Genomic DNA, 26,012 nt, shown 5'->3' with positions numbered 1-26,012 from the left:
ATGAAGAACAGACCACAATTTATGAGTAATTAATGCAGAAAAGCAAAGGGTTCACAAACTTTTTCTTGCAACTGTATGTCGGGATGCTCGGAGTTTCACACCATCATTCCTACAGTTCTGGTCAAAAAGCTTCAGAACTTGTGCTTCTGAGGTTCTCTCTGCAACTGGATCGTCAGCTTCCTAGCTGGAGGACCACAATCTGTGCAAATTGGAAATAACTTCTCCACCTTGCTGACAATCAACACTGGCGCATCTCAGGATGTGTGCTTACCCTCTGCTCTACTCTCTCTACACCTATGACTGTGTGGCTGGGTACAGCTCAAATGCCATCCAAAAATTTGCCAATGATACAACTACTGTTGGCAGAATCTCAGATGGCATCATAAATGATGAATGCCAGCTTTTTGAGTCACCGCTCCTTGAAGATGTTCTGGATACTACCAAGGCTAGTGGACCCTTGGTACAGGAGAGGGCCAGAATCACCATTTTGCCTGTAATTTTAATAGACGCATAGTAGATCAGTGTGAGAATAGAAACATAGAAAATAGGTGCGGGAGTAGGCCATTCGGCCTTTTGAGCCTGCACCGCCATTTATTATGATCATGGCTGATCATCCAACTCAGAACACCGCCCCAGCCTTCCCTCCATACCCCCTGACCCCCGTAGCCACAAGGGCCATATCTAACTCCCTCTTAAATATAGCCAATGAACTGGCCTCAACTGTTTCCTGTGGCAGAGAATTCCACAGATTCACCACTCTCTGTGTGAAGAAGTTTTTCCTAGAAAAGGTGTGTGCTGACAAATTAATTTCTCTCTGAAAATTGCTCCTGTGTTTAGGTGATTGCTGTAAACAGATGGGGATAATTGGCTATACGGGGAGAATACAAAAGTGATTCTTCTAGGTTCAGTGGACATGGGTGGTTGAAGTTTGTTACAGATTCGGCAGACTGAAGAGCTGGTTTCCGTGCAAAACTATCAATGACTCTGATTCCAGAAGCCTCAATTTCTACAATAACCTTTTGCCTGTTTGAAACCTGTCGACAAGGAAGCAGTTATAAATTCTGTAGCCTTACATCTCAAGGCGTTTCCTGTTTCTATCAGCTGATTTCTATCAGTTTCGATTTCCCTTGTTCCTTTTGATTATTTGTTTCACTCGATGTAATTTCCCGAATTCGCTGACTGACGTGTTGATGCATTCGAAGCCAATCAGAGATCACTGTGGCACATCACTGCGTATCTTCCAACAGAGTTGACACTAAATTCTTGGTGACCTGAGAGATTTCATTTAGGAGAGAGAAAAATCATGTCTTCTTTTTCACAAACCCAAAGAAGAGGATGTTCGGAAATCCTAGAATCATTAAGTTGCGATAATTTGCTTGGACTGCAGGACATTGTAGTCAGTGGAGGGTTGACTACAGATGGTAAGTACAACCAAGTCGATTTCTATTTAACAAATAGATTACAATTGTTTATAGCTGTGTAACTCTCTCTCTTGCATCACTGGATTTGTTTTCTCTTCGGACTATTTTTGGCATTTGAAATGAATCTTGTGTGTAACATTGCGCGTTTACACTCGATAAAGTTTTAAATGTATTTAAAGAAATCAATTAGGTATTTTTATCTTGCAACATTTCCACAGTTAAAAGAGCAGATATTTATTAAATATTGATATTCATTAGCATTCTAATAAATGTATATTTTTCTAAATTGCTACATTTCTAAAAAAAAATGCTCCATTGCTCCACTCTGATTAAAGCGTTGAGCAAGATTAGATTCAACAAGAATGAGAACGGAAAACGAATGGGTGTTCAGTGCCACCTTCCTGTGTTTGACCGGTCTCCTTCTCAGTGTTGCCGGCGGAAGGTGCCGGAGTCTTGGTTCCCATGCTAGAAGGTTCGATTTTCTTGGCAGCTCATGTCTGTGGACTTACTTTTGGCTGCAATTTGATGTTTAATGTCTTCAGTGCTGAAGATGTTTTGTTATTTGTGTGATTTGATTGAGCTGCTTCGCCACGCAAGTAATCTGTGGCTGTGACAAGACAAAGATGTAGAAAGGAAACAGAAGCTGTTGTGGATCTCTTTACCTTCTGCCATTATCCTTCTAAGTGACAGTGGTGGATTTATGAGATACTGTCAAAGGAGACCCGGTAAGTTGGGGCAGTACATTTCTCAGATGATACACATTAACTAACATTCAGTGTTCCAGAGATGGAGGAAGTGATCAGTGAAGGTACTAAATAGTTTCATCAGGAAAGTGGCAAGTATTGCATCACATGCCTCAGCTGTGTTTTGTGAATGCTGGAAAGGCTTTGGGAAGGTATTAGGAGAGTCCTTCTCCACAGAAGATCAACCTTCTGACCACCTCTTGTGGCCATATTCATTTGGCCAGCTCAGTTAAGTTTGCAAGATGTTGACCATGAGCTATTTGGTGAAAATAATAGGGAGTTGATTGACTGTTTTGCTGGAAATGATCAGTGGCATTCACATCTCCAGTGTAAGTAGAATTTATGAATGGTGCTGAGGTTTTGTCGCAGGTGAGGAGTTATGAATGAAACTGAACATGGTAGAATCACTATCATATATCTGCATTTCTGGAAGGTCATTGATAAAATCAATTGACCGTTGTGGTTAATTCACTTTTCGATGAATATGTATTAGTTTGTACATTGGTTACTTGTTGGTCTTTGTCTGTAGTTTTTCATTGATTCTTTATATTTATTTGTTCTACTGTGAATTCCTGCAAGGAAATACATCATAGCGTAGTATATAGTGATACATACACACTTTAATAATAAATTTACTTTGAATTTTGAACTCTAAACTCTGTGTATAGAGGCTGTAGTCGAAAGTTACCATTTGAGAAACATGGGTAATTTGGTCTAGAGCTTTCAGTCCTGCACCCCTTCCCTCCCATTCAGCATAACTCATTCCTGAGATAAGGAAGGTACTATATACTAGATGGTTGAATGAATATTTCCATCTTACTTGAATCTGGTTGGAAATTACTTTGCCTCATCGTTTGAGGGAACTATCATAACTCCATCTCTTTAAGGTTCATCTCTTTAATCTTGATTGCATTGAGCGTTAGCATATCTTGTGAAGCCATATTATTTCTTTCACGCACAGGACAGGGACATTTATTGCTCATTCCTAAATTGTTTACATGTTTTGTTCAGATAATTCTGAGGGCAATTAAATATTAACCTCCTTAGTGTGTATCTGGTATCATTAAAAGTTCCGACCATGTGGGAACAATAGGATTCCTTTCCCGAAGGAGACGAATGAAGAAATTTTTTGTGTCTTTCCCTGTACAAATGAAGTATTTCCCTGTACAAATGAAGTATTTCCCTGTACAAATGAAGTATTTCAAGTATATATTTATTAAATAACTGAATTTTAATTTCCCAGTTACCTATGTTGTAGTCAGATTCATCTTTTTAATAATTGATTTTGAATTCTAATTATTAGTCCAGCAGCTTAATTACGGTTATACAGTGTTTACAATTAAAGCCTGGCATGGAACTGTGCAGAACAGTATCTTAAATGCATTATTTCAACATGATGGACAAAGCTAAATTTGGCTGACGTACGCCAAGGCTTGTCTGTGCATGCTTGTAAAGGTGACAGACCTGTTTGTTTGGCTGATACATGCTGATGTAACATAGAAACTAATTTCATATTAGAAACATAGAAAACACATACGAGCTCTGGGCATTCAGATAGTAAGAAGATTCACAGTCTGAAGTCATTCTTTCTCACTGTGGGACGCATGATACCACAATAGATCATTTTAACCACTGCAGTTTACCATGAGTTTTATTTTGTGTGTGTCCTATTCAGAATCATATTTTTAGCTATTTTATGGGAGATACAACCATGTTGTTGGAATATACAGAACATTATATACATGAATCAATAAGGAATATTAATGGTTTAAATGTTTTCCAAATAAACTATAATGAAATTGGACAGAATTAATGTGAATTTTGGAAAGAACAATCCTGAAGTATTCTTTGAGGACATGTTTAGTAGAATAGGTGAGCAGGAGCCAGCAAGTGTGGTGTAAAGCTATAGATAATATGGAATTGGAGGGAAATGTGCTGAAATATATTGATTATTGAACAGAAAGCAAAGAATGGGAATAAACAGAACCACTTCAGATTAGCAGTCTGTGACAAGCGAGATAAGGCAGAGATGTGTGGAGTTCAGCTTTTCACAATCTACGTGAATAATTTGGCTTAAACGTCAGATGCCAAATGTCTAATTTTGCTATTAATACAAAATATAGTGGGATTGTGAGTACTGAAGTGGAGTAAAGTGACTTGAGGGAGATATAGACAACCTGAATGAATTGGACGAGGGTATGCAATATCATGTGGAAAATACATGAGGTCATTTACTTTAGTGCACAAACAGAAATACCGAGTATTGTGTAAATGGCAAGCAAGAGAATGGATGGTATTAATGTTCAAAGGAAGCTGAGTGTCCTTATGCACACGTCACTGAAAGCCAGTGGATGCAATAGGAGAACAGGAAGGTAAATGGTATGTTAGGATTTATTATGAGAGGGAGGACACCTCCTCCCTCATTACCACTCAAGGCCCCGAACAGTCCTTCCAGGTGAGGCGACTCTTTACCTGTGAGTCTGTTGGGGTCATATGCTGTGTCTGCTGCTCCCGGTGTGGCCTCCTGTATATTGGTGAGACCCGACATAGATTGGGAGACCACTTCACCAGGCACCTTCGCTCTCTGTCACAAAATGCTGGATCTCCCAGTGGCTACCCATTTCAATTCTACTTCCCATTCCCATTCCAACATATCAGTTCGTGGCCTCCTCCACCGCAGTGATGAAGCCACACTGTGGTTGGAGGAGCAACTCCTTCTATTCTGTCTGGATAGCCTCCAACTGGATTTCTTGAACTTCTGGTAATTGCCTCACACCTGCCTCACCATTCTCCATTCCTGGTTCTCTCCCTCAATTTATCTGATTACCTGCAATCACCTCCCTCTGGTGCTCCTCTCCTTCCCTCTCTTGCATGGTCTTCTGTCCTCTCCTATCACATTCACATTTCTCCAGCTCTTAATCTATTTCACCAATCAACTTCCCAGCTCTTTACTTCACCCCCGCTCCCCCATAGACTGCTTCACTCCTATTCCTTTGCAGTCCTGATGAAGAGTATCGGCCCAAAACGTTGACTGTTTACTCTTTTCCATAGATACTGTCTTACCTGCTGACTTGCTCCAGCATTTTGTGTGTGTTGCTTTAAAATGTCTATCTGTGTCATCAAGCATAATAGAGGCCATAGAGCAAAGAAAAAATTCTTCACTGCACGTCTGTGCTGACCATCAAGTACCCACTTACACTCATTAATCCTAGTTTAACCCACCCACATTCCCTTCAGCTCCCTCCAGATCCCACCATTTACCCACACACTACAGTGACCCATCAACCTTCCAGTCTGCATGTGGAGTTCGGAAGGAAATCCATCTCTAGGAAGAAACCCACTTGGTCACAGTGCAAACTCTGCCCAGACAGCAGTGGAAGTCAGCATTGAACCTCAACCCCTGAGCTGAGAGGCAGCAAACCTGGCAACAGCGGGCATATTTCTCCCTCACTGAGTGCAGAATCAGGGCATTTTCTTTTTAGTTGAATTACAGTAGCATCTTAATTTCTCATTCTCATTTACCTTCTTAGTGAGCTACTTATTGTACTTACAATTCCTTTTTATTTTACTTAGAATCAAATGTTGAGATTAGGCATTTACGTGCATATAAATGACATATTCTTGAACTTTCTTGCAGACCTCATTCGTATCATTCTGAACCACAGCCAAAGTGCAGAAGAGCTCCTGAGACGCAGGAAGGTTCGACGCGAGGATATATTGAAGTACCTGATTAAACAAGGTTTCATGCTTCCTCCATCGTCAGACAAACAGCAACTTATTACTGAAGCTTTGGTGTATTGGAGTAGATCAGAACTGTATAGAGAGCCATCAACATCTGAAGCAGATCTGCAAATTCTGCACCCAACACAGAGTATTTCACAGGTAATTTATGTGCATCAAAAGATATTTAGCTGCATGTGGAGATTTTAATGTTCTTGCCTCCGAACTATTAGAATTTCCTTATGATTTATTTTCAGTGTTCATAGACTTGAAAGATATTCTTCCATTAGCTGAAAACCATAATACTCAAAATGCTATCCAGACAAGTAACTAAGACAAAATCTTTGCAATAGTTGTACTTCTCAAGAAAGTATTCTCTTAAGAACCCCACAATATATTTGAAATGGAGGTTGTTTCTTATCAGATTAATTTTTGGGAGTGTAAAAAAGAGTCGTGGAATGGGATGAAAATCGAATTGCCGTAACTAACAATGGTGAATAAGATTTTTTGAGGCAAAATGATTATTACCATATTTAATGTCTTTACATTCTTACCTCACTTGGCTCAGAAATGATTTGCCCTTAGATTTGTAATGTTAACAGATATCTGGAGGTGTGATGTAAAGCACAACATAACTGCTGCTAACTCATCACTGGGGTATTGCTTCCAAATAAATGTAAAAGGAAAGAATTTTACACACACTGTTTAGCATCTGGAATACAGTGTTAGGGGTAATAGTTGATAGAGGTTTAATTCTAGAGATCTATAAAGAGCCGGTATCTAAAAGGAACGAATTTAATGGGCCATAGAGAAAAGACTGGATAGTATTACTGACTGGGGACTAGGTGAGTTACTCTTACGTGGTGCTGGATGGGCTGAAAGGCATTATTCTGTCATTCTGTAAATTCCAATGTTGAATTCAGCTGGTTGAAAACACCAAATGTAGTAATACAAATGCGGTGAAATACAAAATCAAGCTTCAAAGTTTCAATATACATTTATTATCAAAGTATAGTGGCATGCAAAAGTTTGGGCACCCCTGGTCAAAATTTCTGTTACTCTGAATGGTTAAGTGAATAGAAGATCAACTGATCTTCAAAAGTCATAAAGTTAAAAATGAAACATTCTTTTCAACATTTTAAGCAAGATTAGTGTATTATTTTTGTTTTGTACAATTTCAGAGTGGAAAAAAAGAAAGGAGCACCATGCAAATGTTTGGGCACCCCAAGAGATTTGAGCTCTCAGATAACTTTTACCAAGGTCTCAAACCTTAATTAGCTTGTTAGGGCTATGGCTTGTTCACAGTCATCGTTAGGAAAGGCCAGGTGATGCAAACTCCAAAGCTTTAGAAATACCCTGACTCCTCAAACCTTCACCCAACAATCAGCAGCCATGGGCTCCTCTAAGCAGCTGCCTAGCACTCTGAAAATTAAAATAAGTGATGCCCACAAAGCAGGAGAAGGCTATAAAAAGATAGCAAAGCATTTTCATGTAGCCATTTCCTCAGTTCGTTATGTAATTAAGAAATGGCAGTTAACAGGAACGCTGGAGGTCAAGTTGAGGTCTGGAAGACCAAGAAAACTTTCCGAGAGAACTGCTTGTAGGATAGCAAGAAAGGCAAATCAAACCCTCATCTGACTGTAAAAGACCTTCAGGAAAATTTAATAGACTCAGGAGTGGTGGAGCACTGTTCTACTGTGCAGCAACACCTGCACAAATATGACCATCATGGAAGAGTCATCAGAAGAAAACCTTTCCTGCGTCCTCAGGACAAAATTCAGTGTCAGTTGTTTGCAAAGGTACATCTAAACAAGTCTGATGTCACAGTGGTGGGGCATTGGGAGCAAGGGTGGACCTAAATGCAAGACACATCTTGAGAGGTTAATCAAATTTAGTTTATTGTTCGATACCAAGAGAGCAAGGCAGAAGTAGGAATAGCGAACTAGACAAGGACTCAGGGCTATGACTAGGCTGGGACAAGGGTCTGGGCTAGGACTCGGAATCGGATCCCAGAAGTAGAGGCAACATGAAGAGGCTACGGTATGGACTCTGAGCCAGGGACTGGGCAAGGACCCAGTACCTGAGTTTGCCTCGGGCTCAGACCCCAGAACCAGGCATGGACATGACATGGGCTAGGGAGAGGAGGAACATGGAAAAACAGAGCCTCGGTCTCGGGAAAGCAGGTACATGGAACCATGGACACATACACAGAACACAGAGTCAGGACCCCTCCTTGGGTACAGGACATAGGGCCGGGACTCATGACCCTCTGCGGGGCAACGGCAAGATGGCCTGACTTATCCCACAGAGGCATGGACAAGATAAGACCAAAAATGACCCCCCGCGGGGCAATGGCAAGACGGCCTGACCTACCCCACGGAGGCGAGGACAAGACAAGACATGACTCCCCACGGGGCAACAGCAAGGCGGCCAGACTTACCCCGCGGAGGCGAGAACAAGACAAGACAAACACGAAAGAACTCCAGACAGTACCTATCTAGCTCTGGCGATAGAACTAGACCGAAGTGCAGACGAGGGCTAGAGGCGAGAGGGGCAGAGGAGGGATTCAGACAGGGGGGTAGGACAGGAATCACAGACCGCCAGGGCCAGGACTTGACTCGGAACTTGGATGCCGCCAGGGCCGGGACTTGACTCGGAACTTGGATGCCGCCAGGGACGGGACTTGATTCGGTCCTTGGATGCCGCCAGGGCCAGGACTTGACTTGGAGCCTCCTGGTAGTGGTGAGCTCTCAACTCGGCCCGGAAACACTAGACAGTGGTTCTTGATCCCCTCCAGCGGGTTAACTGTGGTACCCACCTTGGTGAGGAAACTTTGCAGGCTTGCTTTGGCGAGGTATCTTGACAGGGTTGCTCCGATGAGGAAAGGCGAATTACCGGCACTTGCTTCGGGCAGAGACTAGGCTTGCTCCGGCCAGATGACATTGGCACACCGTACCTTTGGTGACTTCGCAGATGCTCTCGTGCCGAACCGCTGAAAGCCGGAGACTATAAACTACCATTTCAGCCGAGAGTAAATTGCCTCTAATCACCAAGGCCGAGGGGTAGGGGAAAACAGGGAACCAAAGGGAAACAGGGAGTCAACGGTCCGGATCGTAACATAAACAAGGTAAATTTAAAGGGACCCCGATCCGGACCATGACAGTACTCCCCCCCCCCCCCCAAATGGGAGCCTCCAGGTGACCAACAGATTTGCCTGTATTATCGATGACCCGGGTGGGTGGGGGTGGTTTGGCCGGCGGGCAAAACAGAAAAACAACACCTTGACTTTCAGGCTGACAAGAGTTTGGAAAAACAGTGTTTGTGTCTGCTGGGTCCATGTTTGGCGAGAGCATTCTGTCACAGTTGTGGGGCATTGGGAGCAAGGGTGGACCCAAATACAAGACATAGAGGTTAATCAAATTTAGTTTATTGTTCGATACCAGGAGAGCAAGGCAGATGCAGGAGTAGCAAACTGGACAAGGACTCAGGGCTACGACTAGGCTGGGACAAGGGTCTGAGCTAGGGCTCTGAATCGGATCCCAGAACTAGAGGCGACTTGAAGAGGCTATGGTATGGATTCCGAGCCAGGGACTGGGCAGAGACCCAGTAGCTGGGTCTTGCCTCAGGCTCGGACCCCAGAACCAGCTATGGACATGACATGGGCTAGGGAGAGGAGGAACATGGAAAAACAGAGCTTCGGTCTCGGGAGAGCAGGTGCATGGAACCATGGACACATACACAGAACACAGGGTTGGGACCCCTCCTTGGGTACAGGACGTAGGGCCGGGACTCAAACACAGAACAGAGAGCTGGGACCCCTCCTTGGGTACAGGACATAGGGCCAGGACTCAAACACGGAACAGAGAGCCGGGACCCCTCCTTGGGTACAGGACATAGGGCCGGGACTCATGATCCCCTGCGGGGCAACGGCAAGACGGCCCGACTTACCCCACGGAGGCGAGGACAAGTCAAGTCAAGACATAACCCCCTCGCGGGGCAACGGCAAGACGGCCAGACTTAACTCAAGGAGGCGAGGACAAGACAAGACAAACACGAAAGAACACCAGACAGTACCTATCTAGCTCCGGCGACAGAACTAGACCGAAATGCAGGCGAGGGCTGCAGACGAGGACTAGAGGCGAGAGGGGCAGAGAAGGGATTCAGACAGGGGAGTAGGACCGGAATCAGAGACCGCCAGGTCCAGGACTTTACTCGGAACTTGGATGCTGCCAGGAACAGGACTTGATTGAGAACTTGGATGCCGCCAGGGCCGGGACTTGACTTGGAGCCACCGGATAGTGGCGAGCTCTCGTCTAGGCCCGGAAACAGTAGACAGCGGTTCTTGATTCCCTCCGGCGGGTTAACTGTCTGACCCACCTCGGTGAGGAAACTTTGCAGGCTCGCTTTGGCAAGGTAACTTGATAGGGTTGCTCCGGTGAGGAAAAGCGAATTACCGGCACTCGCCTCGAGCGGAGACTAGGTTTGCTCCGGCCAGATGACATTGGCACACCGTACCTTTGGTGACTTTGCAGACGTCCTCGTGCCGAACAGCTGAAAGCCAGAGACTATAAACTACCCGTTCAGCCGAGAGTAAATTACCTCTAATCACCAAGGCTGAGGGACACGGGAAAACAGGGAACCAAAGGGAAACAGGGGGTCAACGGTCCGGATCGTAACATAAACAAGGTAAATTTAAAGGGTCCCCAATCCGGACCATGACACCTGATGCATTTTGGAAACAAGTCCTGTGGACTGATGAAGTCAAAATGGAAATTTTTGGCCACGATGAGCAAAGGTATGTTTGGAGAAAAAAGGGTGCAGAATTTCATGAAAAGAACACCTCTCCAACTGTTAAGCACGAGTGTAGATCGATCATGCTTTGGGCTTGTGTTGCAGCCATTTCACTGGTAGAGGGAAGAATGAATTCAATTAAATACCAGCAAATTCAGGAAGCAAACATCAGACCGTCTGTAAAAAAAAAAAAAAAAGCTGAAGATGAAAAGAGGATAGCTTCTATAACAGGATAATGATCCTAAACACATCTCAAAATCCACAATGGACTACCTCAAGAGGTGGAAGCTGAAGGTTTTGCCATGGCCCTCACAGTCCTCCGACCTAAAATTCATCGAACATCTGTGGGTAGACCTCAAAAGAGCAGTGCATGCAAGACGCCCAAAGAATCTCACAGAACTAGAAGCCTTTTGCAAGGAAGAATGGCAAAAATCCCCCAAACAAGAATTGAAAGACTCTTAGCTGGCTACAGAAAGCATTTACAAGCTGTGATACTTTTGAAACTGTAAAAGATGGAAATAAAAAAGTAACCTTGCTTAAAATATTAATGAAATGTGTCATCTTTAACTTTATGCCTTTTGGAAATCAGGTCATCTTTTACTCGCTTAGCTATTCACAGTAACAGAAATTTTGACCAGTGGTGCCCAAACTTTTGTATGCCACCATATGAATACTGTATACAACTCTGAGGTTTGTCCTTCCACAGGCAGCCACAAAAAAACCGATCATGCAACCTATTTAAAGAAGACATCAAACACCCAAAGTACAATTAAAAAAAGAACAAGTCATGCAACAAAAGGAAGCTTTGAACATACAGAATATTAAACATCAAACTGCAGAATGCACCTTAAATACATAATACATATATTTAATCCATGATGCATGGAACTCAGCAAGCCAGGAACCATAGATGGAAAGGAATGAACAGTTGATGTTTTGGGCCTAGACCCTTCATCAGGACCTTTGAGAGCAGTGTATGGGTAATGAACAGATGAAGAGTATGGAGGAGGGGCAAGGATTGGAGTTATGGAGGCCAATTGGGTCAATAAAAGACAAAGGAAAAAATATAAGGGGGAGAGAGATTGAGGGGAGTGATTATAACCATATAACAATTACAGCACGGAAACAGGCCATCTTGGCCCTTCTAACCTGTGCCAAACTCTTACTCTCACCTAGTCCCACCGACCTGCACTCAGCCCATAACACTCCATTCCTTTCCTGTCCATATAGCTATCCAATTTAACTTTAAATGTCGATATCAACCTTGTCTCAACCACTTCTGCTGGAAGCTCGTTCCACACAGCTACCACTCTCTAAGTATAGAAGCTCCCCCACATGTTACCCCTAAACTTTTGCCCTTTAACTCTCAACTCATGTTTGAATCTCCCCCACTCTCAATGGAAAAAGCCTACCCATGTCAACTCTATCTACCCCCCCATAATTTTAAATACTTCCCTCAAGTCCCCCCTCAACCTTCTACGCTCCAAAGAATAAAGACCCAACTTGTTCAACCTTTCTCTGTAACTTAGGAGATGAAATCCAGGTAACATTCTAGTAAATCTTCCCTGTACTCTCTCAACTTTGTTGATATCTTTCCCATAATTCGGTGACCAGAACTGTACACAATACTCCAGATTTGGCCTTACCAATGCCTTGTACAATTTCAACATTACATCCCAACTCCTATACTCAATGTTCTGATTAATAAAGGCCAGCATACCAAAAGCTTTCTTCACCACCCTATCCACATGAGATTCCACCTTCAGGGAACTATACACCATTATTCCTAGATCCCTTTGTTCTACTGCATTCTTCAATGCTCTACCATTTTCCATGTATGTCCTATTTTGATTAGTCCTACCAAAATGCAGCACTTCACATTTATCAGCAATAAACTCTATCTGCCATCTTTCAGCCCACTCTTCTAACTGGTCTAAATCTCTCTGCGAGGATACCCTGAAGGTTAACCTCCAGGTTGAGTTGGTGATGAAGAAGGCGAATGCAATGTTGGCATTCATTTCTAGAGGAATAGAGTATAGGAGCAGGGATGTGATGTTGAGGCTCTACAAGGCGCTGGTGAGACCTCACTTGGAGTACTGTGGGCAGTTTTGGTCTCCTTATTTAAGAAAGGATGTGCTGACGTTGGAGAGGGTACAGAGAAGATTCACTAGAATGATTCCGGGAATGAGAGGGTTAACGTTTGAGGAATGTTTGTCCACTCTTGGACTGTATTGCTTGGAGTTTAGAAGAATGAGGGGAGACCTCATAGAAACATTTCGAATGTTGAAAGGCATGGACAGAGTGGATGTGGCAAAGTTGTTTCCCATGATGGGGGAGTCTAGTACGAGAGGGCATGACTTAAGGATTGAAGGGCGCCCATTCAGAACAGAAATGCGAAGAAATTTTTTTAGTCAGAGGGTGGTGAATCTATGGAATTTGTTGCCATGGGCAGCAGTGGAGGCCAAGTCATTGGGTGTATTTAAGGCAGAGATTGATAGGTATCTGAGTAGCCAGGGCATCAAAGGTTATGGTGAGAGGGCGGGGGAGTGGGAATAAATGGGAGAATGGATCAGCTTATGATAAAATGGCGGAGCAGACTTGATGGGCCGAATGGCCGACTTCTGCGCCTTTGTCTTATGGTCTAAATCAGTGTGAGAATAGGAAAGGTGTGAGCTGACAAATTAATTTCTCTCTGAAAATTGTTTATGTGATTGCTGTAAACAGATGGGGATAAATGGCAATACAGGGGGAATACAAAAGTGATACTTGTAGGATCAGTGGACGTGGGTGGTTGAAGTTTGTTACAGATTCGGTGGACTCAAGAGTTGTTTCCGTGCTATAACTATCAATGACTCTGATTCCAGAAGCCTCAATTTCTACAATAATCTTTTGCCTGTTTGAAGCCTGTCGACAAGGAAGCAGTTGTAATTTCTGTAGCCTTACATCTCAACGTGTTCCCTGTTTATATCAGCTGATTTATATCTGTATCGATTTCCCTTATTCCTTTTGATTACGTGTTTGTTTCACTTTGATATAATCTCCCGAATACGCTGACTGACGTGTTGATGCTTTCGAAGCCAATCAGAGATCACTGTGGCACATTACTGCGTATCTTCCAACAAAGTTTACTCTAAATTCTTGGTGACCTGAGAGATTTCATTTAGGAGAGAGAAAAATCATGTATTCTTTTTCACAGGCCCAAAGAAGAGGATGTTCTGAAATCCTAAAATCATTAAGCTGTTCTAATTTGATTGGACTGAAGGACAGTATAGTCCGTGGAGGGTTAACTACAGCAGGTAAGTACAATCAGGCCGAATTCGATGTAACAAATAGATTATAATTGTTTATAATTGTGTCACTCTCTCACTTGCATCATTGGATTTGTTTACTCTTTAGACTATTTTTGGCATCTGAAATCAACCTTTTGTGTAAAGTTGCATGTTTACACTCGATGAAGTTTTATGTGTATTTAAAGAAATCAATTAGATTTTTTAATCTTGCCATATTTGAACAGTTAAAAGAACAGATATTTATTTGTTACATTTATTGGCATTCTAATAAATACAGGTCCACAATACATTATCCGAAATCCTTGGGGCCAGTTGCATTTTGGAATTCAGAATTTTTCAGATTTCAGACCCCCCACCCCGATACCAAAAACCACGTATGCCCAAGTCCCTTATTTAACCTGTCTCAGTGTGGTAGACTTTAGGACCCAGCAGTGCTCCAAACCTACACACATCTTCCCGTATACTTTAAATCATCTCCAGATTACTTATAATACCTAATACAACGTAAATGCTATGTAAATAGTTGTTATACTGTATTGTTGAGAGAATAATGATAAGAAAAAAAATTATTTCCAAAAAAACATTCAATAAAACATAAAAATATACAGCTTCAAATGAACTGAATCAAACCCATGGTAAATGATTTATTGGAATAAATGTAGAATATTACTGTGACTATCACTATAAAACTTCAGTCACTTGTGTCTGTTTATTTAAATCATATACAGTGGTAGTTCCGACACTATTTTCTTCAGTAGGACGCCGCACAGACACACCACGATCAAATTTCTGCAATAACTCCACTTTCTGCGGTATTGATAATGATAGATGCTTCCTTCTCTTTTTCTCATTGTTACCCATAGGGGTATCTGCAGCTCTTTTTGACATTTTCTCAGTGAAATTAAAGACAAAGTCAACAGTGAACACAAAATATCAGCGAACAGCAAATGCACGTGTAACTAGTACGAGCGCTGAGCCACAACTGACGTCTGGCGTCCTCTGCTAGTGCTCTCACGTCACACCTGAGTGACGTCAGCTGTTGGCGAAACAACTTCGGTTTTCGGAGCTTTTTGGATTTCAGAATTTTGGATAAAGGAATGTGCACCTGTATATATTTTTCTAAAAAAATAGAAAAATATTCTTCTAAAAATAGAGGCCATTGCAAAATTTCTTCCAGATTTCCTTAACTTTGAAGTCATTGACTTTTAAGGATCATAAACATGAGGACTTTTTCTTTTATATGCCATTTTTTCTAGCACAAAGATCACAAATAGATTATAACAGTACGGAATCAAAAACATGCTCTCTAAAGCCTTTTCGTGTCGGACTGTTCTCCTTCAGATAACATTTCGAAAGGTAGTTCGAGATACTGAGATCTTGGTAAGAAAGTGTTTGATTGGTGTACCAAGACCTGGCCGAAATGTAATTCCCCAGAAATGTCTGCTGTGAATGTTTATCATTTGACCATTATATTGAGGATGCCTTGAATATTTTCTGTCCTCTGGACATTTGCTAATCATTTTTGGACCTTCAGTTGATGAAAAATAATTTTTACATTGAGAACTGAGCAGAATGCTCTCATTTAAAATTATGCTGTTGTGTTGTTATTATGTGGTTTTCTCAATCTTAATAGACTTTCTCAAAAACTCACGACATTCCTATACAAGGCAACCTGCCCTAATTTATCCAGTACCATATGCGGTGAATAATTAGCATATAATTGTCTTCCAGCAAGATGGTGCCAATGACCAACGGCAGCATCTTGTAGACAGTTTACAAAACTACTGGATACTTGTCTTCTGCTAAACATACTTCTTCTGAATTGTGATTGTTTGCAGCCTGTAACTTCTCTTTTTAACAATGTATTTTTGGGACAACTGAATGATCTGACGCTCCTGTGATTTCCTGGGGGATTCAGCATGGAATGCAGCTGTGGCTATAGCTGGGGGTTGCTGTGTTGATTCTGTTGCCGTACAGTTTCTAACTACTGTCAGTCATGTGCAGTTGTGTGGCTGTTACACACCACAGAGCGAACTGTTTTAAAATAGTGTTAGTTGTGTTTGCTTGCATTATGGGCCGATAGTTGGAGAATCATAAAGTAGCGAGTTTTGATATTTTTAAAAATTTTGACTGTGCATGAAGGCAATACAGTTTGCCCTGATTTTGTTTATTTACGGTCAGTAAAAAGAACACAGCAGTGTACTTACCGGATGAAGTCCTTTGTGATAACTATTAGGAACTAATACACAGTTTTATAGTACTGTACTGGTATTTGTAGTGTTCTAATCTGTTCTATATTTCATTTCAATATGTAATTCGTTTCTAAGTTAAATGGTAGTTTGATTTTATTCTACCTTTTTAACTATTTTCATGAAACTTCAGCTAATTGGGGAAGCGACTTAATTGGATCAGAATGTACTGACCCTGATATGGGTTAACCAGAACCCTCTGTGTTTATATTCCATGAAATAGGCCAGAAAATAGTAGGGTTTGATTGGGTAGGTGCAAGTGCATTAAGTGTTAGTTAGTTTCTCTTACCCTTTTCATAATCTGTTTTTTTCCTTGCTCTGCTTCTTTTCCTGAAAACGCCTGCAAGTAAATGAATCTCAATAAGGTAACATAAGGCATAGCAGCAGAATTCGGCTATTCAGCCTATCAAGTTTGTTTTGTTATTCCATAATGGCTGATTTATTATCCCTCTCAACTCCATTCTCCTACCTCCTCCCCGTAACCTTTGACGACATTACTAATCAAGAAACTATCAAACTCCACTTTAAACCCAGAATATTGGAGTGATAATACACAGTAATTGTACCAATGCAGCCATACTTAATTTTATCAAAAATGATGTATTTGCAATGAATGCTCAGTTCTTTTTTTGTATATTCAGTGATGCAGAAGAAGAGAAAAAATCTGAAAGCAGAGCTCTTAAGCACATGTTTAAATTGGAGTACTATTTACTATTTAATCTATTTAATCTTATGTGCATAGGGTGGTGAAGAAAGCTTTTGGTATGCTGGCCTTTATAAACCAGAGCATTGAGTATAGGAGTTAGGATGTAATATTAAAAATGTACAAGGCGTTGGTGAGGCCAAATTTGGAGTATTGTGTACAGTTCTGGTCACCAAGTTATAGGAAAGATGTCAACAAAATAGAGAGAATACAGATGAGGTTTACTGGAATGTTACCTGGATTCCAGCACCCAAGTTACAGAGAAAGGTTGAACAAACACCTTCACTCTGTCCGTCACAAAAAGCTGGATTTCCCAGTGTCTACCCATTTCATTTCTACTTGTATTCAAACATGTCAGTCCATAGCCTTCTCTACTGTATTGATGAGGCCACACCCAGGATGGAGGATCAACACTTTATATTCTGTCTGGATAGCCTCTAAGCCGATTTCTTGAATTTATGGTATGACCCCCCTCCCTCCCCCTCTTCACCATTCCCCATTCCTGTTTCCCTCCCTCACTTCATCTCCTTACCTAAAATCACCTCCCTCTGGTGCTCCTCCCCCTTCCCTCTCATCAATGGTCTTCTGTCCCCTCCTATCAGATTCCCCCTTCTCCAGCTCCTTATATCTTTCACCAATCAACTTCCCAGCTCTTTCCTTCACCCTCTCCTCCTCTCCCAGTTTCATCTATCACCTATCACTTTCCTCTCCTCTCTGCACCTTCTTATTCTGTCGTCTCACATTCCTTTCCAGTCCTGCTGAAGGGTCTCGGCCCAAAACATTGACTGTTTACTCTTTTGCATAGATACTGCCTGATCTGCTGAGTTCCTCCAGCCTTTTGTGTGTGTTGCTCTAAAATGTCTGTCTGTGTCATTAAGCATAATAGACGTCAAACAGCAAAGAAAAGATTCTTCACCTCACATATCTGTGCTGACCATCAAGTACCCATTTACACTCATTAATCCTACTTTAACCCACCCACATTCCCTTCAGCTCCCTCCAGATCCCTCCATTTACCCACACACTACAGTGACCAATCAACCTTCCAGTCCGCATGTGGAGTTCGGAAGGAAATCCATCTCCAGGAAGAAACCCACTTGGTCACAGTGCAAACTCTGCCCAGACAGCAGTGGAAGCCAGCATTGAACCTCAACCCCTGAGCTGAGAGGCAGCAAACCTGTCAACAGTGGATATTTTATTCCCTCACTGAGTGCAGTATCAGGGTATTTTCTTTTTAGTTGAATTACAGTAGCATCTTAATTTCTCGTTCTCATTTACCTTGGTGAGCTAATTATTGTACTTATAATTCCTTTTTTTATTTTACTTACAATCAAATGTTGAGGTTATGTTTTTATGTGCATATAAATGACATATTCTTGAACTTTCCTGCAGACCTCATCGGTGTCATTCTGAACCACAGCCAAAGTGCAGAAGAACTCCTGAAACGCAGGAAGGTTCTACGCGAGGATATATTGAAGTACCTAATTAAACATGGTGTCATGCCTGCTCCATCGTTGGAGAAACAGCAACTTATTACTGAAGCTTTGGTGTATTGGAATAGATCAGAACTGTATAGAGAGCCATCAACAGCTGAAGCAGATCTGGAATCTCTGTACCAAACAGTGAAGGTAGAGCTGGAGACAGTAAAGAGAGAAGAGGAGCAATTGCGAGAGCAAACGGTGAATTCACTACAGGGTGCAACGGCCATGGACTTGAACATAGATATGAATAATTCACAGGTAATTTATGTGCATCAAAAGATATTTAGCTGCATGTGGAGATTTTAATGTTCTTGCCTCCGAACTATTAGTATTTCCTTATGATTTATTTTCAGTGTTCATAGTGAACACTGAAAGATATTCTTCCCATTAGCCGAAAACCGTAATACTTAAAATACTATCCAGGAAAATAACTAAGACAAATCTTTGCAATAGTTGTACTTCTCAAGAAAGTATTCTCTTAAGAACCCCACAATATATTTGAAATGGAGGTTGTTTCTTATCAGATTAATTTTTGGGAGTGTGAAAAAGAGTCATGAAATGGGATGAAAATTGAGTTGCTGTAACTAACAGAATGGTTGATAAGATTAGTGAGGCAAATGATTATTACCATATTTAATGTCTTTACATTCTTACCTCACTTGGTTCAGAAATGATTTGCATTTAGAATTGTGATGTTGATCGATATCTGGAGCTGTGATGTCAAGCACAACATAAATGCTGCTCGTTCATCAAAGCTGCTAACTCATCTCTTGGGGTATAGTTTCAAGTTTAACATAGGAAAGAATTTTCTACACACTGAGTGCTTAGCATCTGGAATACACTGTCAGGGTTGTGGTTCACAGAGTTTTAATTCTAGACATCTAAAAAGAGTTGGTTAAGTATCTAAAAGGAATGAATTTAATGGGCTGTAGAGAAATGACTGGACAGTATTACTATGCAAATATGAGGAAATCTGCAGGAGGAAAGAGAAAAGGGATTTGAAAGTTTTTTTTCTCTTTCTCTCCTTTTTCTCCCTCTGTCCCTCTCACTATACTCCCTGACATCCTCTGGGCTTTTCCCCTCCCCCTTTCTTTCCCCCTAGGCCTCCTGTCCCATGATCCTCTCATATCCCTTTTACCAATCAACTTTCCATCTCTTCGCTCCATCCCTCCACCTCCTGTCCTCTCCTATCATTTCTGATCTCCCTCTCCCCCTCTCAATTTCAAATCTCTTACTATCTCTTCTTTCAGTTAGTTCTGATGAAGCGTCTCGGCCCGAAACGTCGACTATACCTCTTCCTATAGATGCTGCCTGGCCTGCTACATTCCTGGACAGTATTACTAACTGGGGTTGAGCTGAATTGCGAGCTGGGAATGCTCAATGGGCTGAATAGCATTATTCTGCAATTCTGTAAAACCTTATTCCTGTACTGAATTCAATTAGAAGAAAACAGCAAATGTAGTAATACAAATGCAGTGAAATACAAAATCAAGCTTCAAAGTTTCAAAGTAAATTTATTATCGAAATATGTATACTGCTTTCTGAGGTTTGTTCTCCCACAGGCAGCCACAAAAAAAAAAGGAACATCATGGAGGCTAATTGAAGAAAACATCAAACACCTAACGTGTGATAAAAAAGAACAAATCATGCAAAAAGCAAGCTTTTAACATACAGAATATTAAACGTCAAATTGCGGAATATGCCTTAAATACAAAATACATACAGAGTGCTGGAGGAACTCAGCAGGCCAGGAACTATACATGGAAAGGAATGAACAGTTGCTGTTTTTGCTGAGAGCTTTCATCAGGACTAGAAACGTAGGAGGAAGAAGCCAGAAGAAGACGGTGGAGGGACAGGAAGGACTACCAGCTAGAAGGTTCTAGGTGCTGCTAGGTGGGTGAGGGGATGAAGTAAGAAGCCTGGAGGTGATAGGTGAAAAGGCCTTAAGACATTAGAGAATTAGAACATACAGACCATCAAGTCTGCTGTGCCATTCCATCATGGCTAATTTATTATCCCTTTCAAGCTGATTCTTCTGCTTTCTCCCAGTAAGTTTGGAATCCTGACTAATCAAGAATTTTCCGACCTCCATTTTAAATATACCCAATGACGGCCTCCACGGTCATCTGTAGCAATGGATTTCACAGATTCACAACGGTCTGGCTAAAAAAATTCCTCCTAATCTAAATGGACATCCCTGTATTTTGTCACAGTGTCCTCTGGTCTTAGACTTCCGTACTATAGGAAACATCTTCCTGAGAGCCACTCTATCTAGGATTTTGAATATTCAATAGATTTCACTGAGATACACCCCCTTCTTCTACACATCACTGAGTACAGACCTAGAGCTATCAAACACTCCTCATACATTAACCCTTTCATTCCTGGAATCGTGAACCTCCTCTGGTCCCTTTCCAGTGCCTGCCCATCCTTTCTTTGAGAAGTGGCCCAAAACTGCTCAGAGTTTGCCAACTGCAGTCTGATCCATGCCTTATAAAGCCTCAACTTTACATCCTTGCTTTCATATTCTATTTCTCTTGAAGTGAATGCAAACATTGTATTTGCCTTCCTTACCAGTGACTCAAACTGTAAGTTAACCTTTAAGGAATCCTGTACGAGGACTTCCAAGTCACTTTGCACTTCCAATTTTTAAATTTTTATGCCTTCACTCCTATCAACGTGCATGATTATACCCTCCCTACACTATACTCCATCAGCGGTGTTAAGGGACCATGTTGAGGAAATGGGGCTGCACTAGTTGACCTTCAGCTCCCTCCCTACACTATACTCCATCAGTGGTGTTAAGGGACCATGTTGAGGAAATGGGGCTGCACTAGTTGACCTTCAGCTCATGAGAGAGAATGAGGAAGTGACAGATAGGAGGTAGTCACCTCTAAGTTGCAAGAGGCTGATACCTGGTGACTGTCAGGAGAAGAGAAAAGAACCCTGTGTGTACTCTTGTGGCCGTTCCCCTCAATAATAATTACACCACTTTGGATACTTCTGGTGGGGGAAGGGTGTCATAGCAACCAGGTCTCTGGTATTAAGTCTGACCCTGTTGCTCGATTGGGAAGGGGGAAGAAGAGGAATGGAGTAGTACTAGTGGATTCCATAGAGGAGCAGACTTGGGATTCTGTGGATGTGAAAGAGACATAGAGATGATATGTTGCCTCCCAGGTGCCAGGGTCAGGGATGTCTCAGATCAGGCCCACAGCATTCTAAAGGGGGAGAGTGAGAAGCCAGAATTCATGATGTCATGGTAAATACTGGTACCAACAACATAGATAGGAAAAGAGAGGAGATCCTTAAGAGAGAATATAGGGAGCTGGAAAGCTGAGAATCCTTAGAAAGAACTGAGTTGTGGGAGCTTAACATCCAAGGATACACAATAAACGGACAGAGTGTTACCAGGTTCGGATATGGCCCAATTGTGGAGTGAGAGACACTGAAGCAGGTCGATAGGCCACAGACTTTAATATGAACAGTGTTAAAGGGAAAATAAACAATAAACACTTGGCCAGACAGGGCCATCAACTAAAACTCTTAAAAAGAACACAAAGCCTACACTGTGGCTGAAAAGGACATCTAAGCATTAAACGAACACCGCTAGTCTTCAGAGTCAGTTGACTTGAAAGTCCAATATCTCAGGGAATGCCGAAAGCAAAAACAGCAGCAAAGCGTTGCTATGCTCTGTCCAAGTCTCGACAAGCACTACAGTGACAAGTATGGAGTTTAGTACTATAACAGTTAAATAATAATTAGGTCACACGTGCAAATTCACAAACGCAGTTGCCGTATCTACTGCGCTGCTGAATCCATGGTTGTGACACAGAGGGTATGGAGTGACCTGGTTGGTTAAAAAAAGTAAAACGAAATCCTTATAAAGAGCTGACATAGGATCATCAGAAGATGTAGAATCTTTGTGGGGAGAGTTAAACTGTTAGGGTAAAAAGACTCTGATGGGAGTTGTATATCTGACTCCGAACGGTAGCAAGGATGCAGGGAACAAATTACAATGGGAGATAGAAAAGTTGTGTAATAGTGGTACTGATATGATAGTCATGGGGATTTCAATATTCAGGTAGATTGGGAAAATCAGGGTGGTGCTGGATCCCACAAGAAGGAATTTGTAAATAGCCTATGAGATGGCTTTTCAGAGCAGCTTATAGATGAACCCACTAGAGGAGCAACAGTACTGGATTGGGTTTTGTGTAATGAACTGTATTTCATTAGCAAGGCCGTGATCACCCTGCAGTTTGAGAGGGAGAAGCTAAAGTCAAATGTATCGGTATTGGACCAGATGTGGGAAAATGTGATTCCAATAGATGGAATCAGTTGGGGCGAAGGATCTGTTCACAACTGGTACTAGTTGGACACTTTTTATTTCCAGATTCTAATTTATTCATTTAATTTAACTTCCATGGCAGCTAAGATGGTATTTGAACTCATACCTTTGGATTATTTGTCCAGATATCTAGATTACTAATTGGGGTATTTAGCCACAGCAACATCAGTGTACTTGGTTTGGCAAGGGGTGGATCTGAAGTTGACGGAGGAGTTAAAATCGGAGATGAGTTAATCGAATGGCAGAACTGGGTTGATTAGCACTAGTTCAGATATTGCATTGGATTTTGATGTGTATTCTTATGCATGAAACAGACATATTTCTTATACTTTCTTGATGACTTGTTCTAAGAGATGAAACTCCTATTCCTGATAATAGCAGACTTATAATCTCTAAAATACTAGTAATGCCAAGAGCAGTTGATTAGCAGTGTTTAGAATACCAACACCCTATGCTTCAAACACTTTGGCGTTGGTTTAAGACCTTTGCCTTACTCATAATCAAAGCACTGCTGTTATGGGGGCAATTGAAGTTGTAGATCCAGTGGGAGTAAAGGATAGGTGATCTGTTTCCAGGTTAGGCTTGAGTGCAGCTTTCAGGAGAATCTGCAAATAGTTCTCTTTCCATGGCCTGCTGCCCTTTTCCTTCTCTGTGTTATGGGCTTGGAGGCTTCTGTCATTGTCTAGGCTAATTAAGGGTAAATGTGTAAGTGATACACATTGCACCCACTGTGTACCAGCGCTGGAGAAAAAGAATGCTAGTTGATCAGACGTGGTCATTGATGGAGTCAACCTCATGGGTGATGTTGGAGCTGAATAAATCCATGCTGAGTGTTTCAAGATTCAAGACTGCTTATTGTCATTTCCAGTGCACAAGTGTAAAGGAGAATGAAATAATTGTTACTCCAGATCCGATACAGCTCAAAAATAATAATGTTTTCATATCACAAAACAAAAATAATAACAACAGTAAGATCAAGAACACAATAAAAATACACAATAAATATAAATACATTAGGTACAGAGGAGAAGTCAGGGGTAAGGTTTTTATGCAGAGTGGTGAGTGCGTGGAATAGGCTGCCAGCGATGGTGGTGGAGGCAGATACAATAGGGTATTTTAAGAGACTCCTGGATAGGTACATGAAGCTTAGAGGGCTATGGGTAACAGTAGGTAATTTCCAAAGTAAGTACACGTTAGGCAGAGCATTGTGGGCCGAAGGGCCTGTATTGTGCTGTACGTTTTCTATGTTTCTATCAGCTTATGCACATAAAGTGACACTATGTACGGGACTGTCTGTACATAAAGTGACTGACAGGAAATGATAAAGTAGTGATGATGGGGGGGAGCTTAGTGGGTGGTTTAAGGGACAAAGTACTGCATACTTCTTTGTTCCCCATTTTTGGTATTCAATGTATTTATCTTTGTTGTAATGTTCGATTTTTTTTTACAAAAAGCTGACTTTATTCTTTTTTCTTAACACATTCCAGTATTAGCAAGTGGTAGTTGGAGTCTCAGAAGGTGAACAAGTAGGCAAGGAGTCTGTGAATGGTTCTTCAAGCTTCTGAACTCTCAGAATTCTTCCTTTGGACAACAGACAAAAGAATGAGGCCTACAGCACTTTCGGGACGATGCAATCCTTCACTTTACCTATTGTGTTTTTGAACAGCGCTTTGGGCTCATCCACACACCGATCTGAGTAAGCAACTGGAAAATCAGGGTATATTAACCTTCAGATAAAAGCTTTTATATGATCAGCTTGTAATTATGCAACCTAATGTATCTGTTCAGATGACAGAACTACAAACCTGTAACAATGAATTAAGTGCACTTCTGAAGTAATTTGTTTTGGAAATCATTTTCAGCTTTATAGCCTGAAAGAATTTGAAATTTGTGTGGATTTATGTAATGGGTGGACATTTTCCTGCATAGATGACACTGGATAATAAAATTAAAAATGACCCTCCTTCTTCTCGATTTGAAATTATTTTTACATATGGAAGTTTTAGCAACTATTGCAATCTTAGGAACCTATCTTCTACTTTTAAAAAACAGTACTGTGCAAAAGCCTTAGACACATAATGAAGTTAGGACTGATCAGACACCTCCCTGATGGTATTGCATGATGGATCAGAATCTGTTTGTACTTCTCAGCACTGAGGATTCCATTAATTCTGACCAGATCACCAACTCCATTTGCAGAAATGCAGCCCCACGATGCAGGGAACCTCTGACATGCTTCCCTGTTGGTAGCAGACACTCATCTGTGTATCGCTGTCAGCTTTTCCATGAACAAACTGCCTCTTGTTTGAGGCAGAAATTTCAAATTTTGTCTTGTCAGTCCAGAGTAGTTGCTGCCATTGTACAGCACACCCGTCCTGTGTTTTTGTGCTCTTGGCTTTGTTTCCACTTCGAAGGAATGACTTCTTGGCAGCAACTCCCCCTTGAACATTTCTGAAATGACCTCTTCAGACTATTGAGGGGTATGCTTGGGTTCCAGTAGTTTCTGTGTGTTCAGAGCTGTTAGCAGTACTGGACTTCCGAGTTAGAAGGGTGTATATCCCATCTCCTGCACTCAGTTTCTGTGTTTGACCACTGCATTTCTGATCAACCTTGCCTGTTTCTATGTGCTTCTTCAGAAAAGATTGGACAGCACATCTGGAAACCCCTGTCTGCCACAATATTTCTGCTTGGGGGAGACCTTACTGACGCAGGATGACCAGCTTGTGGTCTTGTTACTATTGGAAAATGAAAATGCATGCATTGTATTTTCTATGTATTACAGTATTTACTCAAATGCACACATTGTATTTTCTATATTTACTATGTAACCACTGCTAGCTCAATAGAAGGTATTCACTATGTAGCAATGACTTTTGATCTGTTCACTATTAATTCATGAAGAGAACTAGAATGAAACCAAGTAGAAAGATAACGGTGGCGAGTAAGGTGATGAAATATGTGGCAGTATGTCAATGCAAGACTAATTAAGAAATAACTGTGGTTAGGGATGAGGGGACATAGGGTCTAAAATGCAAACTAGGACATAATTAAGTTGGGGAGTAAAACAATAGTGGAAAGTCGAGGGCGGATATATTGATGATATATAATCACAGGCCGACTGGATATGATAATGTAGCTAAAATAGGAAAATTGCTATAAAAATGCTGTATACAAGCCTCGACGGGCAGTCAGTTACTACCTTTCTGATTGTCTCAACTTTGATTTGCAAATTAAAGTTTAAAACGTCTTGACGAATTTTCTGTGTCTCC

The 26,012-nt window shown here is 41.5% G+C and overlaps 1 protein-coding gene across 1 annotated transcript; it reads left to right on the top strand.

The window, feature by feature from the left end:
• The first annotated feature begins 712 nt into the window (after positions 1-712).
• On the top strand, positions 713-26,012 carry LOC140198895 (uncharacterized). Its single transcript, XM_072260105.1, has 5 exons — positions 713-1,421; positions 5,802-6,046; positions 13,872-13,971; positions 18,310-18,656; positions 24,231-26,012. The coding sequence occupies exons 1-5, from the start codon at positions 1,304-1,306 to the stop codon at positions 24,234-24,236; spliced, it is 816 nt and encodes a 271-aa protein (XP_072116206.1). The 5' UTR covers positions 713-1,303; the 3' UTR covers positions 24,237-26,012.

The sequence above is a fragment of the Mobula birostris genome, chromosome 6, assembly GCF_030028105.1.
Source record: "Mobula birostris isolate sMobBir1 chromosome 6, sMobBir1.hap1, whole genome shotgun sequence".
NCBI classification, from domain to species: Eukaryota; Metazoa; Chordata; class Chondrichthyes; order Myliobatiformes; family Myliobatidae; genus Mobula; species Mobula birostris.
The sequence above is the reverse complement of the archived record's forward strand: the minus strand, read 5'-3'. Positions and strand labels throughout refer to the sequence as shown.

What these genes read in the sequence shown, in the direction of transcription:
- LOC140198895 (XM_072260105.1), top strand. Translation starts at nt 1,304, where the DNA reads ATGTCTTCTTTTTCACAAACCCAAAGAAGAGGATGTTCGGAAATCCTA. An exon ending in TGGAGGGTTGACTACAGATG is followed by an intron (nt 1,422 to 5,801) that starts GTAAGTACAACC and finishes ACTTTCTTGCAG; the next exon opens with ACCTCATTCGTATCATTCTG. An exon ending in CAACACAGAGTATTTCACAG is followed by an intron (nt 6,047 to 13,871) that starts GTAATTTATGTG and finishes TCTTTTTCACAG; the next exon opens with GCCCAAAGAAGAGGATGTTC.